At 52.1% G+C, this 14,983-nt stretch overlaps 1 protein-coding gene across 2 annotated transcripts in view; it reads left to right on the forward strand.

Annotated features, from left to right (window-relative positions):
• Positions 1-593: 593 nt before the first annotated feature.
• MYO5B (myosin VB) overlaps positions 594-14,983 on the forward strand; it is an 87,197-nt gene continuing 72,807 nt past the window's right edge. Inside the window, exon 1 of one of the 2 annotated variants that reach the window (XM_040540759.1) lies at positions 594-749. In XM_040540759.1, the coding sequence (XP_040396693.1) occupies positions 723-749 (27 nt within the window). In that variant the 5' untranslated portion in view covers positions 594-722. The remainder of the gene's footprint in view (positions 750-14,983) is intronic. The other variant, XM_040540758.1, reaches the window with a different exon arrangement.

Below are 14,983 nucleotides of genomic sequence, written 5' to 3' on the forward strand. Positions count from 1 at the left end.
GGGGATGGAAGTAAAGGGGGATGGAAGTTAAAGGGGGATGGAAGTAAAGGGGGGATGGAAGTAAAGGGGGATGGAAGTAAAGGGGGATGGAAGTAAAAGGGGATGGAAGTAAAAGGGGATGGAAGTAAAGGGGATGGAAGTAAAGGGGGATGGAAGTAAAGGGGGATGGAAGTAAAGGGGGATGGAAGTAAAGGGGGATGGAAGTAAAGGGGGGATGGAAGTAAAGGGGGGATGGAAGTAAAGGGGGGATGGAAGTAAAGGGGGGACGATGATAAAAGGGGGACGATGATAAAAGGGGGACGATAACAAAAAGGGTGGTAATAATAAATGAACAAATGAACGAATAACAAATGAAACAAATAAGCAATGAAAGAAATAAGGGTACCAAATGAAACAAATAAGCAAATCATATCAAATCACACGGACTGACAGATGAGGACCCAGCACCCAAGCCCTGCAGAGCAGCCGAGCCGTGCCCAGCCGTGCCACCCCTTTACCTGAGCGGGGCGCGGCGGAGGCGGCGCTGCCTTCGCCTCCTCCTCCTCCTCCTCTTCCTCCTCCTCCTCCTCCTCCTCCCGCTCCGGCGGCGGGTGTAAAGGTCGCCCTCTCTGTCGCCTTGTCGCCCTGTCGGGCCGGCGGCCCCCCCCTCCCCCCCCCCCCCCACCACCACCCCGCAACCTGCCGGCCCCATGCCCCGCGCCTAGCGCTGCCCGTGCCCGGCCATGTCCGCAGCCCAGCTCTACACCAAGGTGAGCCGAGGGGGTTTGGGGGGAAGCTTTATGGGGTTTGGGGTTGTTTCGTTATGGGAAAAGCGGGGCAGCAACTTGCCCGCCCCCGGGACCCCCCCCCCCCCCCCTTGCCCCTCTCCATCCCTCCCCTTGCGCCGCATCCGCGCCCCGACGCGCGGCTCCCCCCCCCCGCGGGGCGCGGCGGGGTTTTGGGGGCAAAAAAAAAAAAAAGCCGAATTTCGCCCGGTGAATTTCAAGCAGGGCTCGAAAGGTGCGGCTCCGAGCCGCTCCTCTTCCCGGACGGGAACTTTTGACGAATTATTCCCCGTGGTCCCGAAACACCGGGCTGGAGAGGGAAAGGAGAAAACCTGCCGGGAGCGGAGCGCTCCCAGGTGCCTTGGTGGATTTCCCTCTTGGTTTTGCAAATCCCAAATAATTTTTATTGTATTTTATTTTATTTTTTTTTTTTTTTCAGCAGCAGGCGAGGCCAAGCCGCTTCCTCCTGGCAGCGGGGAGGGGAACATGGCCGATGGGCGAGAGAGGAGCCCAGATTTGTTCCCAGCGAGCCGCGCTTGTGCCAACGGGAGGCTGCCAGCCAGCCCGGGGGCTGGCTTTTAGGGCTAGGAGAGGTGGCATTTGATTTTTTTTTTATTTTTTTTTTTCCCTTGCCTTTCTGCTCTTTCTCTTCTCCTTTTCTCGGTTCTTTTCGGTCCGCTCCGTGCGGCTGGTTCCCAGCAGATCAGTTACCGCTCTGCCCCGCCGGCCGGCCCCGGATAAGCAAATGGCATTTGCATGCCAGGGTGGAGGTGAGGTGCAGGGAAAAAAAAAAAGAAAAAAAGAAAAAAAGGGGGAAAGTGCCCTTGGGCAGGACCCTTCGACCTGCAAAGGGTTTGGGATGACTCCGGGTACCGTGGAGCCACCGCTGTGGGGTCCCCTACCGAGGTGGGGACGTGCGAGGCAGAGGCTCAGCGAGAAAAGTTCTCGGCTTTGAAAGCTTTTTATGCCGGTAGACCGAGAGATGCCGGCATCGCCTGCCATAAAAACGAGGATTTTAGGGTTTTAATGAGGATTTTTAGGGTTTTCTCCCTGCGAGCGTGGTCAGGGCGGACGGGGGACCGATGCTGGGCTGGCACCAGCCCTTTCAGGGAATGGCTTTTTGTCTCCGTGCCAGTCTCCCAGCTCCAACTTCGCTGCGGATTCCTGCTTCTGCACCCAGCTCAGGCAGCCCTTATGTAACACCGGGGTGGGGGGGGGCCGTCGCTTATTTTCAGGGCTGTCCATATTGCACGGGTGCGGGATGAATCGCGAATTTGGCAGCTCGTCCTCTGAACCTCTGCGAACGTGAGAATCCCTGCTGGATGCAGCGGGTCTGCCAACGATTTGGCTGATCTCCTTCTTTTTTTGGGAGCCCTTCCGAACCAAAACCGCGGGTTTTCCACGGAAAAAATCTCCGCGGGAGACGCGATCAGATGCGGACCTCAGCATCTCCATCGGCCGAGCGCGGGGACGCGACGGCAAGTGGCCCCGGGCAGGAGGCTCGCCGCGAGCGCTGCGCTGTCCCTATCTGTGGGCTGGTTGTAATGGTGGGGTTAGCTGATTCTTAACTTGATGATCGGGTTAATTAGCCCGGGTTGTGCGTTTTTATGCTAACTTGATTAGGTTTGTGCTCCCGTCCGTCCGCTGAGCGGGTGTAAGATGCCTGTGGGTTATCCTGTGGCTGTCCAGCGAGGCACCTGGGACGCCACGGGGATGCAGTAGCCATCCGCGTGCTCTATTTTCAATTTATTTTTGATACTAATGAGGTTCCTGATGAGCGCTGGTGCTTCAGCGCTGATCCTGCTGCTGGCATCCATCTGCCTCAAGGGGACATTTTGGGGATGCAGTGAAAGCGGGCAAGGTTTGGCCGTGCCGCTGCCCATCACCGGGGCAGGTTGGAGCCGTGCGTGGTTCGAGGTGCAGCAGATGTCCCCTGGATGTCCTCTCCAGGCTGCTTTGGGAAAATACCAAGATGGATCACGGTGCTCACCCGTGCATCACCCTTTGCGCATCCAGCCCCGTGGCCTGAAGCTCCGATGAGCACCTACAGCTCATCCAGCCCCCCAAAATATAGGGGGGCGAAGACACCCGCTGCCTGCCCTGGGTTTTGTGGCACCCTCTTGCATTTTCTGGCGCTCTGCACAACCTCACGCACGGAATTGAGGCAAGGAAAAGATGTAAGATGCAGGAGTGCTTCCACGATGGATTAGGAGAGGACTTTTGGAGCGCAGGACGGCGGTGCCTCCTGGATCACCTTGCCGGCAGGACGGGAACAACGCTTTTGGAGCAAAGATGCGGATAATCCGGCTGCCTGGAGTCGATACTCCCAGCTAAGTGCCCATCGATCCGCTGCGTGGTGTTGCATTAACCCAGCCACAACATTATCTCCCTCCGAGTCCTTCCTCTGGCTGCGTAAACCAGAAGAAAAGGAGCTGCTGAAGGACCGAGCAGGGCCTTTTGCGTCCTCCTGCCGGCTGCAGGAGCTGCGACATGGTTCGGAGACCTCTAACTTCCACTTGAAGCTTGCAGCAGGTCTCCTGGGCCCTCACGGGATGCGTAGCACTTTCTTAGCACTTATTTAGTGCTCGTTAAAGCCACGCTGATAAACATATTACTCTGAGGAGCTTATCAGGCAGGAGAGGAACCTGCCCTGGAAACATCAGCAGCTGTGAACTCCCGGGGAAGGCTCTTTTTGCATCATGGCTCACCTGTGACCCTTCAGAAGGCGTGACTGGTGTTTAATAGCCCCCCCCCCCCGTCAAGTGAGATAATTAGCATCTGTGCCTAATTAGGAGCAGGTGAGTGGCTCCCAAGCAGCTGGTGTGCATCAAGCTTCAAGCACGTGGGACTCTGCGTGGGTAAATAGTTCTGGGGAGACCCTGAGTGTGCTTTTCTTGCTCCTGGTCCTGTGCCCAACAGGAATTCAGTGCCCCTGGGTCTTAGGGGAAGAGGAAAGTGAGTAGAGGAGGTGTGGTGCTATTGAGGGATCCTGTTTGCATAAAAATACTAAAATCAGAAATAGAACAAAACCTGTTTCAGATGGAGAACGGCTGGAGCTTTGTGGGACCCCGTGCAAATGTTTTGCTGGGGCTGCTCGCACGCTCCCACCACGTCCCCAGCTTCCTCTTGCCCTGTTGCTGATGCTGCTAAAATGCAGCCGAGGCAACCGCAGCTCAATCCCTCTAAGCCCGGGCAGATGCCGACGTTGTCCCGTAATGGGATAAGAGGGGAAGCTCCGCCGCCAAGCGTCCCTCCCTCCGCGAGCTTCGCCTCCAGAGACGCTTGGATTTGTAGCGTGGGGCTTGCTTACACGCCTGGCCTTCCTCCTCGGCAGTCTTCGTGTTGTTAAATTGAATACAAGGACTTTTGCTTCTGGATATCCTGCTCTTAAAGGTGCTTCCTGACCCGTGCTAATTAAAAGTTTAAAGTTTAGCCTCGAAACCTCACGCCCAGCAGCGCTCTGCCTGCCCCGAGCATCGGCTCTGCCTTCTCCTCCAGGGCTGGCGTGCAGCTCAGGAGATGCTCTTCCGAAGTTTTGCAAGCCTTAACGAGTTAGAAACCAGGCTATTGATTTATTTTTTTTTCCCTCCCGTTGTGCAAAGTGACTCTTACTTGCCAAGGATTATTTTTATTTTTCAATAGGCACCAGACCTTAATGCATGAAAAAAAAAATAATCCTTTCCTAATGTCTAAACTCTGACTTTCATTTAAAGTTGCCTCGCGAAGTGCTGTAGCTGGAATGAATCGATGGTTTCTGACTCTGGGGAGAAAGTTTTCAAAAGCCAAGTTGCCCGGCGTGATCCCCCGCTGATTGAATGAACCGCTCGGCGTAAACCCTCTGATTTCTGAACGCCTTTCTGGAAATGTTTTGTCCTTCAAGGCTTCCTTAGCGAGTGCCTGTGTGTTGGTTTGAGGTTGAGGAGCAGCTAGGAAGGAGCAGAGAGGATTTTCTGTGTGTTACGCTGGAAAAAAATATTGGGAATAAGTGTGCCAAGAGCTGCCTGGCACCCTGGGGCGGCGTGGAGAGGAGTTAGTCCCATGCAAAGCCTCGGAGCAGGCAGAGCTGCTTTCTTTGCAGCTTTTCTGCCCTTCACGTGACAAATACGTGTTGGAAGCTGGTCTCGGTCACTGTAGTGCTGAGCACGTCCAAGCTTTTAGAACTTTTAATTTCCGTGTGGATGAGTTTGTAGCTTTGTCCTAAAAAAGAGCAGAGAGCTGGGCTTGGCCTGGCGTGGTTGTTGGAAGCACGGCCCTACAAAAGCCCAGTTTCAGCTCAGGGGTGGACTTTGGACCCTCCGAGTTACCGGCGGCGCAATAAACGGCCGATAGCGTGGGTTATCCTCTGCTCTTCGACCTCTTCTGCAAACAGCAGCGTTTCGCGGCGGTTAAAGGAATATTAGCACGAAGCACAGCTGGGATCAGGAAAAGGACTGCAGCGAAACTCAGAGCCCTGGCAGGCGCCTGAAATGTCTGCTCTTCTCTGAGGACAAGTCTTCTTGCTTCGGGTTGCCCGGCTTTGTCTTCTCGTGACCGTTTCCCATCCTGCTGATCCCCAACCAGCCCCTCCGGGGATGGGCACGTCTTCCACCCAGGCGTAGAGCCAGCGCGTTAACCGGCGAGCCCCGTGTCCTTGCCCTGCCCTGTGACACCCTTATGGAGGTGTGGATACCCTTACGGAGGGGTGACGGAGGGGTGACGTGCTCCTGGGATGTGTTAAACACCATTTAGAGGGTTGTCTCCTGGCTGAATCATGGCCATTATTTATCAGAATGACATGTTGCATCCCAGGAATGCGCCCTAGCGGGTTGCGCCTCTTCAAAGCCCAAAGACCCGTAATATATTTTAAGGTCCCTCTTACAAATCTCGAAGGACGGCTCTGGGAATGTCCAGCTTCGTGCAGAAACCCCGCGAGGATGACTTCTTGTCACCAAGGCAAACCTCCAGCTGCTCTTTTGTCACCCGCTGCCACATCCCCGGGCACGCGAGCAGGCAGCTGGAGCGCCGACGTGCTTCTGGGTAAATCAGTGTCAAAAAAAAAGTGAAAAATAAATAAATAAATGCGTGGGATGGCACTTGGAGCATACAGGCAGGCACAAGGCGAGGTTGCTTTGCCTTTTCTTTACCGTTTAACCTGGGGATGTGGTTTGGACATGGAGGTGGGTTTGCCCACCTGCTGAACTCTGCAGTTGATGTCCCTGGCGAGTGAAAGGTACTGCAAGGCAGCGAGGGGATGCTGAGATACCGAGCTGATAGGAGCGGTTACTTTCAATCTAATTAAGCTGAGTACCTCCCTGGTGGATTTCTGCTTCTTAATTAAACTCCGAGCTCTGATAACGCGGGCGCTGCGCTGGTTTTGGGGCAGGGATCGTGACGCCCAGCTGGGAGGAGGAGCGGTACCCACCGAGAGCTCTCCTGCGGTGTTTTTATGGCCCTTGGCATTATAAACGCCCTGGCCAGAGGGATAGGAAGGCTGAAATACCAGGTTTGAAATGTGCTTGTTTTCTTTTTCATTTTCGTTTTTAAGCCTCTTGTCATTTGGACCCATCCCAGGTGGGGTGACAACTTGTTCCTCCCTGTGCAGTGGTGAGATGAACGCTTACATTTCCCCTGCTCTGCTTTATTTTAGAAAAGGAAACAAATAAAGAAAAAAAAAAAGGGTGTTTTAAGCATGTAAATCCAAGTTCTAGAAAATATTGGCATGTTTAAAGTGAAATTAAAGCTCTGATGCTTTCCAGAGCTCAACAGCAGCCACCCTCCAGCCCCTCTGTGCTCGGATATTTTAGGGAAATCCTCGTCTGTTGTGGGCATGGTCCCTTGATGCTGGATGGAGGCGAGTGGCTTTGTGGAACCTTTGCTCAGGGGAGATCCATTTTCTGAGGGGATATCCGTTTGATTTTCGAAGTTCTCCACGCTTTCACGGTTGTATTTTTATTTTTTAATTGAAAAAAAATGCTGTCTGCTCGCAGCCCGGTACAAAGTTTCGGGTCACGTGGAGTGAATTAGCAGAATGCAAGCTCTGCTGGTGTTGGCTAAACTTTGCTCAGGTCTCATCTAATCGCTCGGTCAGGCTGTAACTAATCGCCAGGGTGACCCATTTTTTGCTGTCCCTGTGCTAGGAAAAGACTGGATGTTGTACCTGACGGAGGAAAGATGGAAAATCCCCGAGACTTCAGTGTGCAAGTGTGGTTTTAACTATTGAATCTTTCCATTCATGAGTTGGTGAGGTTTCAGCCTCTGGAGGTGGTTTCTCATCATTATGCATTCACAGAATAAAGTCTGAACATTTCTAAAGGAGAAACCTCCTAAAACAATTAAAAAAAAATAAAACGATTTCATTTTCTCCAGTAATATTTTGGGGGCAATCCGTTGGCAACTCTTTTATCCAGCCTGCCATCTCTCGCCTTATAAACCTCTTTGATGTGGCTCATTCAGGGGAAAAATGGCATTACACGCTGCCTCAATCATTCAGATGTCAGAGAGGATATTGCCTTTGACTAATCAGGGGAAATTTGGGAAGGTTTAGTGATGCCAGGAGACATGACCCACTTTTGGATAAACGCTTTTTCAGACAAGGGAGGTTGTGCTACGCAACGGGGGAGGGAGAAACATTCGCAGGGTAGGAATGATTATTTACGTCTCTTAATTGTGCTGGCCCTTTTCCAGATTTAGGATGGGTTTCACAAAGCCCGCTCTTTCAACAGCCACATTAAAAGCTTTGAGCATCTTTACCAAGCAGACCAGCGCTTTCCCCAGGTTCAAGTCTTGCTTCTTCTGCCTTTTAAGCCTTGAAGCCAGAAGGCTGGTGGTTCTCTGGGTCCGACCGTGTCGGTATATACCATTAAATTCTCTGTGAAGGTGCTGTTTTAGCAGGACCTGGCTCCACTCCTCCTGCAGGCACACCGCCTGTGTAATGGAGCAGTAAGGGCAGAGCAAAATCCAGCGGTCGAGGCCGAAAAGAGGCAGTGCGCTCGCTGGGTGTGCTGGAGATAAGAGCAAATCTCAATCACGGTTCATAATTTTAAGCCTTGAATAGCTTTGGAGCTGCCCCAAGTGTTGGAAGAGCCCTGAATTGTATTTGCCTTACGTACTTGAGCCCGAGAAGCAGTCCTGACCCTTGTCTCTTATGGGTTTTGTACCTAATTTATAACTGCTTTCAAAGTTGGCTGCTACAGCGACCCGGTGGAGCAGTCTCGTGGAAGCTGCAGGGCCTACTCGTGTGATTCACCTTAGATGGCTGGATTAGTGTTGTATTGAGGGCGTTTATGGTGTTTTATAGGAGCAAGCTGGTTAAAAGTGGAGGCTTGTTGTTTTCAGGCAGAACTTGAGAAAGGCTGACGCCACCAGAGGAGCACGTGTAGGTCTTGTGCTCCGGTAAGCAGGCTGCAGCGAGGAGGGCTGGGGTCTCCTACGGGGCCTCCTCCATCCCAGAAACATTTGATTGATCCCACTGAATGTGGGCAGCTATGGTGGTTTTACTTGGGTGGGCAGCCAAGTTCCACCACGGCCGCACTCTCACTCCCCCTCCTCAAAGGAAAAGGGGGAGAAAATACGAAGCAAAGGGCTCAAGGGTTGAGATAAGGACGGGGAGATCGCTCAACAATTGTCATGACGGGCAAAACAGACTCAGAGGAGGGAGACAGTAAGATTTATTGCCTATTACTAACAAGCTAGAGAAATGAGAAACAAAGGAAAGAAACCAAAAACACCTTCCTCCCATCTGCCCTCTTCCCCTGCGCTGTGGGGTCCCTCCCACGGGATGCCGTCCTTCCCGAACTGCTGGTGTGTGGGTTTCCCACAGGCAGCAGCTCTTTAAGAACTGCTCCCACATGGCTCCGTACCATGGGGTCCATCCCCCAGGAGCAAACTGCTCCAGCACGGGTCCCCCACGGGCGGCAGCTCCCCCCAGACCCCCTGCTCCTGCGTGGGCTCCTCTCCATGGGCTGCAGCTCCGGCCCGGGGCCTGCTCCTGCAGGGGCTCTCCATGGGCCGCAGCCTCCATCAGCGCAGGTCTCCCTGCCCCACCATGGTCTCCTCCATGGGCTGCAGGGTGGAGATCTGCTCCATGTGGGACCCATCGGCTGCAGGGGGACAGCCTGCTCCACCAGGGGCCTCACCGCAGACCGCAGGGGACTTCTGCTCCGGCGTCTGGAGCACCTCTCCCCCTCCTTCTTCACTGACCTTGGCACCTGCAAGGCCATTTCTCACTCCCAGCTGCTGTTCCCCAGCAGTTTGTTTTTTTCCCCCTTTCTTAAATCTGCTCTCACAGAGGCACAAACAACATCGCTTATTGGCTCGGCTCTGGTCAGCAGCGGGGCCCTTATCTAACATGGGGCAGCTTCTAGATTCTTCTCACAGAAGCCACCCCTATGGCCCCCTGCTACCAAAACCTTGCCACGTAAACCCACTACAGCAGCCAAGGCAGCTACAAAAATGTGTTTGTGGCAATGAAATCGAAGTGCAGCACTCTGTCTAGCTGCAGGAGCAGCCCGTATCCTCTTGTATGCCTGGTGGCAGGGAGGGATTTACAGCTCGGTGTCCCCGGTGGTGGTGCACAACGAAAACCTCCGAGAACAGGCTGAAGCGTCCTGGGAACAGGTTAAGCTGCTTCCCTAAGAAAAAGAGCCCTTGTGAAAAGCCATCCCTTGGGGATTCTCACCAGGACGGCAGCGCTGGCAGCCAAAAAGGGTTTTGGCAGGCCGTTGTGTGATGGAGGTGAAAAGGCTGTGCACGGGCTTAAATTTGGAGAGCCCTAGGCGCTGCTCGTCTCAATATCCTGTGAGGAAAAGAGGCAAGGGTACGCATTATTCATCAAAACTGAATGTCCGTGGCTATTCCAATTATTGAGTCGTTGGTTTGAGGTTATTTTATTCTTTAAACATCCCGCGCTTTAGTTTGCTACGCGTTGCTTTCATTGATTATATTCTAATAACGATGGATTGCGTCTGATATTCTGAAATTTCTGGGAAAAACGGCTATTGGTGTAGCTTTTGTGGGATATAGAAAGTCAACCCAAGCAGGGAAGTTTGGGATGTGATGGAAACCCCTTTCACCTGTTAGGCTGAGCTTTGGGTAACTGCTGTTGTCCTGGGTCCCTGGTGCTGCCTTAGGGAAGTCACCGTCCCCCAGGAGTGTCCCCGAGCTTGTCCCCAGCCCAGTGGGGGCTTCAGAAACCTGAAGTACGGCTCTTTTTACTTTGTAAGCTGATAGAAAGTGCATTCCAAGTCCTGATTCCTCCTCTTGCAGCTTAATATTATATATATTTTATATATATATATATGAATTGTATATATATGTGGTAGGGTTTTCTCTGAGTTTCTGCAGAAGGACTGCCCCGAGTTTATCTCTCATCCTACGAGGAACACCTATTGCTTGAGTAAAGTCATATAATTGTCCCCAAAGCCCAATAATGGCTGGGTTATCCCTGATGTCACCAAGGAAAGCACAACTTCCGTGTGATGTAAGCCCTAGAAAAGAATTGACTCTTGTCTCACCCGCCCCACCCAGCCGGGTGGGGAAAAAAAAACCCTCCTTCCCTCTTACAGGTGGTTTTGGCTGGTGTGGCGAATGACTGCAGTCCGCGTCGGGAATTTCACTTTAATCCCATCGTTGTTCTTGGTGCTTGTTCATGATGCTGCCCTATAATGTTCAGAAGGCTGCCCCAGGTGGAGGGGCTGCAGTGAGATGCTGGGTTTGGGTGCTATGGGTGCCGCCCCGTGCTGGTTCTCAGCCAGCTCTTACCCTTCAATTCATGGGAACGGGTAAAACGGACTTAATTTGGGCCAGCGAATTAGAAACACCTTCACCTAAGCTGAAGGTTAAAATTCCTCTAACCCGTGCAATCTCCGCGTGAAGCGGAGTTAAAGCTGCTCTGGGTGTTTTCACTCTGCATTTCTGGGGATTCAGCTCTGTGGGTCGTGTTTGGCTTCACAGACTGGGGAAAGAAGCATGACATGGAGTCGAGTGCCCCAAACAGTGCTTGTAGTGTGTTTTTTTTTTGGTATTTATCTGTTGGTTTGTTGGTACTGCTGCTGGCTTTTGCTTCCATCCTCCCGTCGGACACGAAGGTGCTGGTGGGTGCCCTACCAGCGGTGGCTTAGCAAGAAAATCCTGTGATTACCAGGGTGTAAAGGTGGCTCCTGCACGTGTAACGCTGCTATAAAGGAGGAGGTGGACGAGTGTGCTCATCTTTTCTTGCGGCCTGGTGAGATGACTCTGGCTTGGCTTGCGGCAGTCTGTTTTCCCACTCGCTGCTGGGAGGGAGCTGGCAGGGAGGCAGCGTGCTGTGAAAATCAATCGTGGTTCAAAGACTAATTGCTGTGGAACTCGAAGCATGGCTTATTGAGTGGCTGTTGTCGAGGAGGGTGATGCAATCTTAACGCTGAAGGCTTGGGAAGCGGTTCCTAAAACACAAATTCAGACTTGTTGCATGCCAGGTACGAGGTGGACAAGTCTCTGCAGATCCGCACGCGAGGCTTGGGGCAGGCTCGGGGCCGGGCAGACACATGTCTTGTCCCAAGAGAACACCCAGAAATACTTTTCTGAAAGCTCCCAGCCCGTGGCAGGACTCTTGCCATCGTGGGGAGGATGAGAAAGGTAGGTGGCCGGATGAAAGCGCACTGATGAAGGGACAGCGCTTCAAGGGAGAGCTCTTGGAGGCACCTTACGTGAACTTAAGTTAAAAATAGTTTTAATATGAGTTTTTATTGTTTTAATTTCATTTTTAAGGTTTGTGCTTTCTTCTCCCCTATGTTCAGCAGAGGAAGCCACCTGTGGGATTAAGGGGATTGCGAGGGGATGGAAACCAAACCCCGTCCTTCCTTCCCGCAGAGCCCTTCTCAGCCCCCCAAGCAAGGGAAGCATTTGAATGATTTTTCTACCCCTTCAGCTATTTTAACTGAAGTTATTTATCCTGGTTTTGCTGCCTCTTGACCACTGGTGCTGTTCCCCAGATATTAAAGGTCTCCCTGCCAGCAAACCTTATTGCTGGAATTTTTTAATTATCGCTACTAAATGCCGCTTGCTTGAATCCTCAGCGATCAATGCGTTTTCCATCAGTTGTTTAGCAACGAAAAAGCCTCAGAGGTGGCCGCTGGGCCTTTCCACCTCTGGTTAGCCAGGGCTGAAGAAATGCTTCATAAAAGCATCTACTTTTCAAACCTCCTTTGGGCTAAGCACGTGCAAAGCGATGCTCCGAGAGGGTTTGGAAAGCATCAGTGCTGGCGAGGTGAGGGGTAAGCGTGCGGGTTTATTCATCCTATTGGTGCTTTCTAATAAAAGATGTCGGGTGGAAAGATTGCTCCATCCTGTGGAAATTAAACCTGGATTTTGGTAATGCTGCTTGGCAGGAGCATGCCAGGCAGAGAGGGCGTTTGCACGGGACGATGCTGTGCTGCTTGCACCTGCAGCAGCAATGGGAGGGCACAAGATGCTCATGCCGCCACAAAGCTCGTGGTGTTACTGCAATTAAATGCTGCATCTCTTCCATTTAAAAACATTATTTTATAATTATATCTTTATTAAAAATCAGGTGCACGTGGTGTATATTGAGCGTTTTTGGATCTGGGCTACATCCGTCAAGGAGGTTACGTGGAATTCAGATGGGGAATGGCACCGCGAGGGCAGGATTATGACACGGCACTGCTGCTCGAGGCTTTGATTAATTGAGAATTAAGGGAGAGCAGGGTAATTAGCACCAGTCAACGGGGATTTGCAGAAAGCAGCCAGGAAGGATTTAAATTTTGCAATTTTTGGGGAGTAAAAACAGCGATGCTTTATGCAAATCGCCATCCGAGTTAATTTTTGCGGGGTAATAAATTTCAGGGAGGAGGAAGAGAGCCGAGCTGGCGCTGGGGGGGGGACGTGGGGACATCCATCAGCCTGGCAGCCCCCTGGGGAAGGAAACAGCTCTGACCCCGTATGCACTGTGCCCGTCCCAGTGCAGCAGCTCCACATCAGGCCGCTGCCTTTCCCCCTGAGTTTAGTGCTTTGAGAAAGTTAACACTTCTATTTTATAGCTGTTTTTAGGGTTTTTGAGTAAGGAAAATGCCATTTAGTTACTTTTTCTTTTTCCCCTGCCCTAAAGGAGTGCATGCCCCTCGCTGTGTGTCGAAGCACTGATTTGCACGACCACTCATTTTTGCCTTTTGGGGTTTTATGGTGAGCAAGAAGTGGGGGTCCAGGGGGTCCCCGCTGCAGGCAGGTGCCCTACGGCCAGCTTGGGGACACCGCGGTCTCCTGGGGTGGCACAGGCAGGTGGTGGCCATGACCTCAGCTGGCCCCGTGGGGCAGAAACCACCCCCAGGGTGAAAATCTCCTTCTGAGAGGCTGCCACTGTCGGAAGTAAAAATAATAATTAAAAGGCAATGATCCACAGGTCTCCGAACAGATTTTCTTTTGGTGTGTCTTCTTCGAGACCGTTTGGAAATACTGGACCATCCTATTTCTTCCATCCTATTTCTTCCTCGTGTAACGAGGCTGGCACTAAGCCCACTGCAGAGAGGGGAAAAATAGAAGCGTGCTTTTCCTTTTCGAAGCAAAACGCCCAGATATTTGTCCCGGTGTCGTTGGCCAACGCTTGTGTCCAACGGTTTGAGCCTTTCTAGCTGCTCGGGAGGCTGCGTTAGTGCTCAGCAGCCTAACAAATCCCGTCCCTTCACGTGTAATGCTGCTCCTAATCTGCCTCCGCAGCGGCAGCCTGCTAAAATCTAAATCAAATCATGAGGCGGGGATCGAGTTTATTCACCAAAACCTCTGCTTAATCTGGGTCGAATAGTGCAAAAGGCTCTGAGAGCGCTGGGTTGTTCCAGTTGGGTGTGGGTTGGGTGTAAATGTTGATTTTCTCCCTTGGGTCTTGAGCCACGATCTGGAGCCAGCCACCCAGCTGAGCACAGATAATGCAAAAAATACATTTGAAAAGTGTCCCCGAGGGTGGGACAGTCGTGCCAGAGGTGAGGTTGTAGAAGTAGAGGCTCTCCAGCCTGGATGGGGACTTCCTTTGGGCTTGGTTTTGGTCACCCGGTGGCTTTGAGCTCATCCATCTTCCCTGAGGGCTCCTTGTCCTGTCCAGGGCTGGCTTAGAAAAGAGGTTTTGGGGAAAACCGCGAGGAGCTGGTGATGGTGGGAGGCGCTGTAGGTGCCAGAGCAAGAGGGAACAAGGACAAAATGCTTTTGTTTCGGCACTACATGGTTCAATGTGCTTGGGATGTATCGGTGCCGGGAAAGGGTGGAGGTCGGGGGTGGAAAAGGGATGGAGGGGAGGATGCTGCAAATGCACACACACAAAAAAAATGTGGTCCCTTTTTTGCACAGCATTATGGATGCTTGAGGAAATGCTTTCAGATCGGGTCATAACAGCCTCTTCTCCCTGGCAGCCTGCGGCTATTCGTTAGGGTGGGAAGGCCTCGGTTCGGGGGCGCAGGTGCCGGAGCAGCGATGGCTTTGGGGTTTCCCAGCTTGGGAACGAGCCTGCAAAGACGTCGCAAACGCAGCCATCTGATTGCTTTCCCCGCTGCACGATCCCTTGGACGTGTGTACGCACGAGGAAAATCACTTTTATTATTGAAATTCCGTAGTTTTGCAGCCAGGATGGACAAAGGGATACAAAACCCAGAAAGGTTTTGATTTTGTGGCTGCTTTGAGGCGGGTACGTCCTGATCCCCGACTATTTCGGGCATTTCTGGAACGCGTTTGATCTCCGGGTGCCGGGAGGAGAGATCAGCCCAGGGAAACTGGGGCGAGGAGCAGGGGGCGAGGAGAGGCTGTGCCCAGCTTGACCGGCTCCTTTCTCCATAGCAAGGTGAAAAACAGGGCTCCTGGCCATACCAGCCGGGGGTATTTGCTATATTTACATATTATTTAGCCTTTTAAAACAAGGACCAAATCCCTCTGTTTTGCAACGCTGTCGGCATCGCCTGGATTTGCCCCAAACTCTCCTGTTTTGAGCAAATATTTGAGGTCTCGGCCCCCCACTGGTTATTTATTTGGCACAGGGGGAAACTTTTAGGCTGCCAGGGCAGAGTATTTATTGAAGTTGGAATTGCAATGTTTCATAAAAAGCTTCTAAAAGGTGCTTGGAAATTAAATTCCCTGCTTACTTTGAGTTTGTACCCTGCTTTGTTTGATTGGTAGCAAGCCAGTTGTATACCTTGTCCGGGAGAAACCTGATTGAAAGTCTGCTTGGAAATCAGACTGCTGGCTTATAATTTACCCCCAAACCTAAA

The sequence above is a fragment of the Cygnus olor genome, chromosome Z (genome assembly GCF_009769625.2).
Source record: "Cygnus olor isolate bCygOlo1 chromosome Z, bCygOlo1.pri.v2, whole genome shotgun sequence".
NCBI classification, from domain to species: Eukaryota; Metazoa; Chordata; class Aves; order Anseriformes; family Anatidae; genus Cygnus; species Cygnus olor.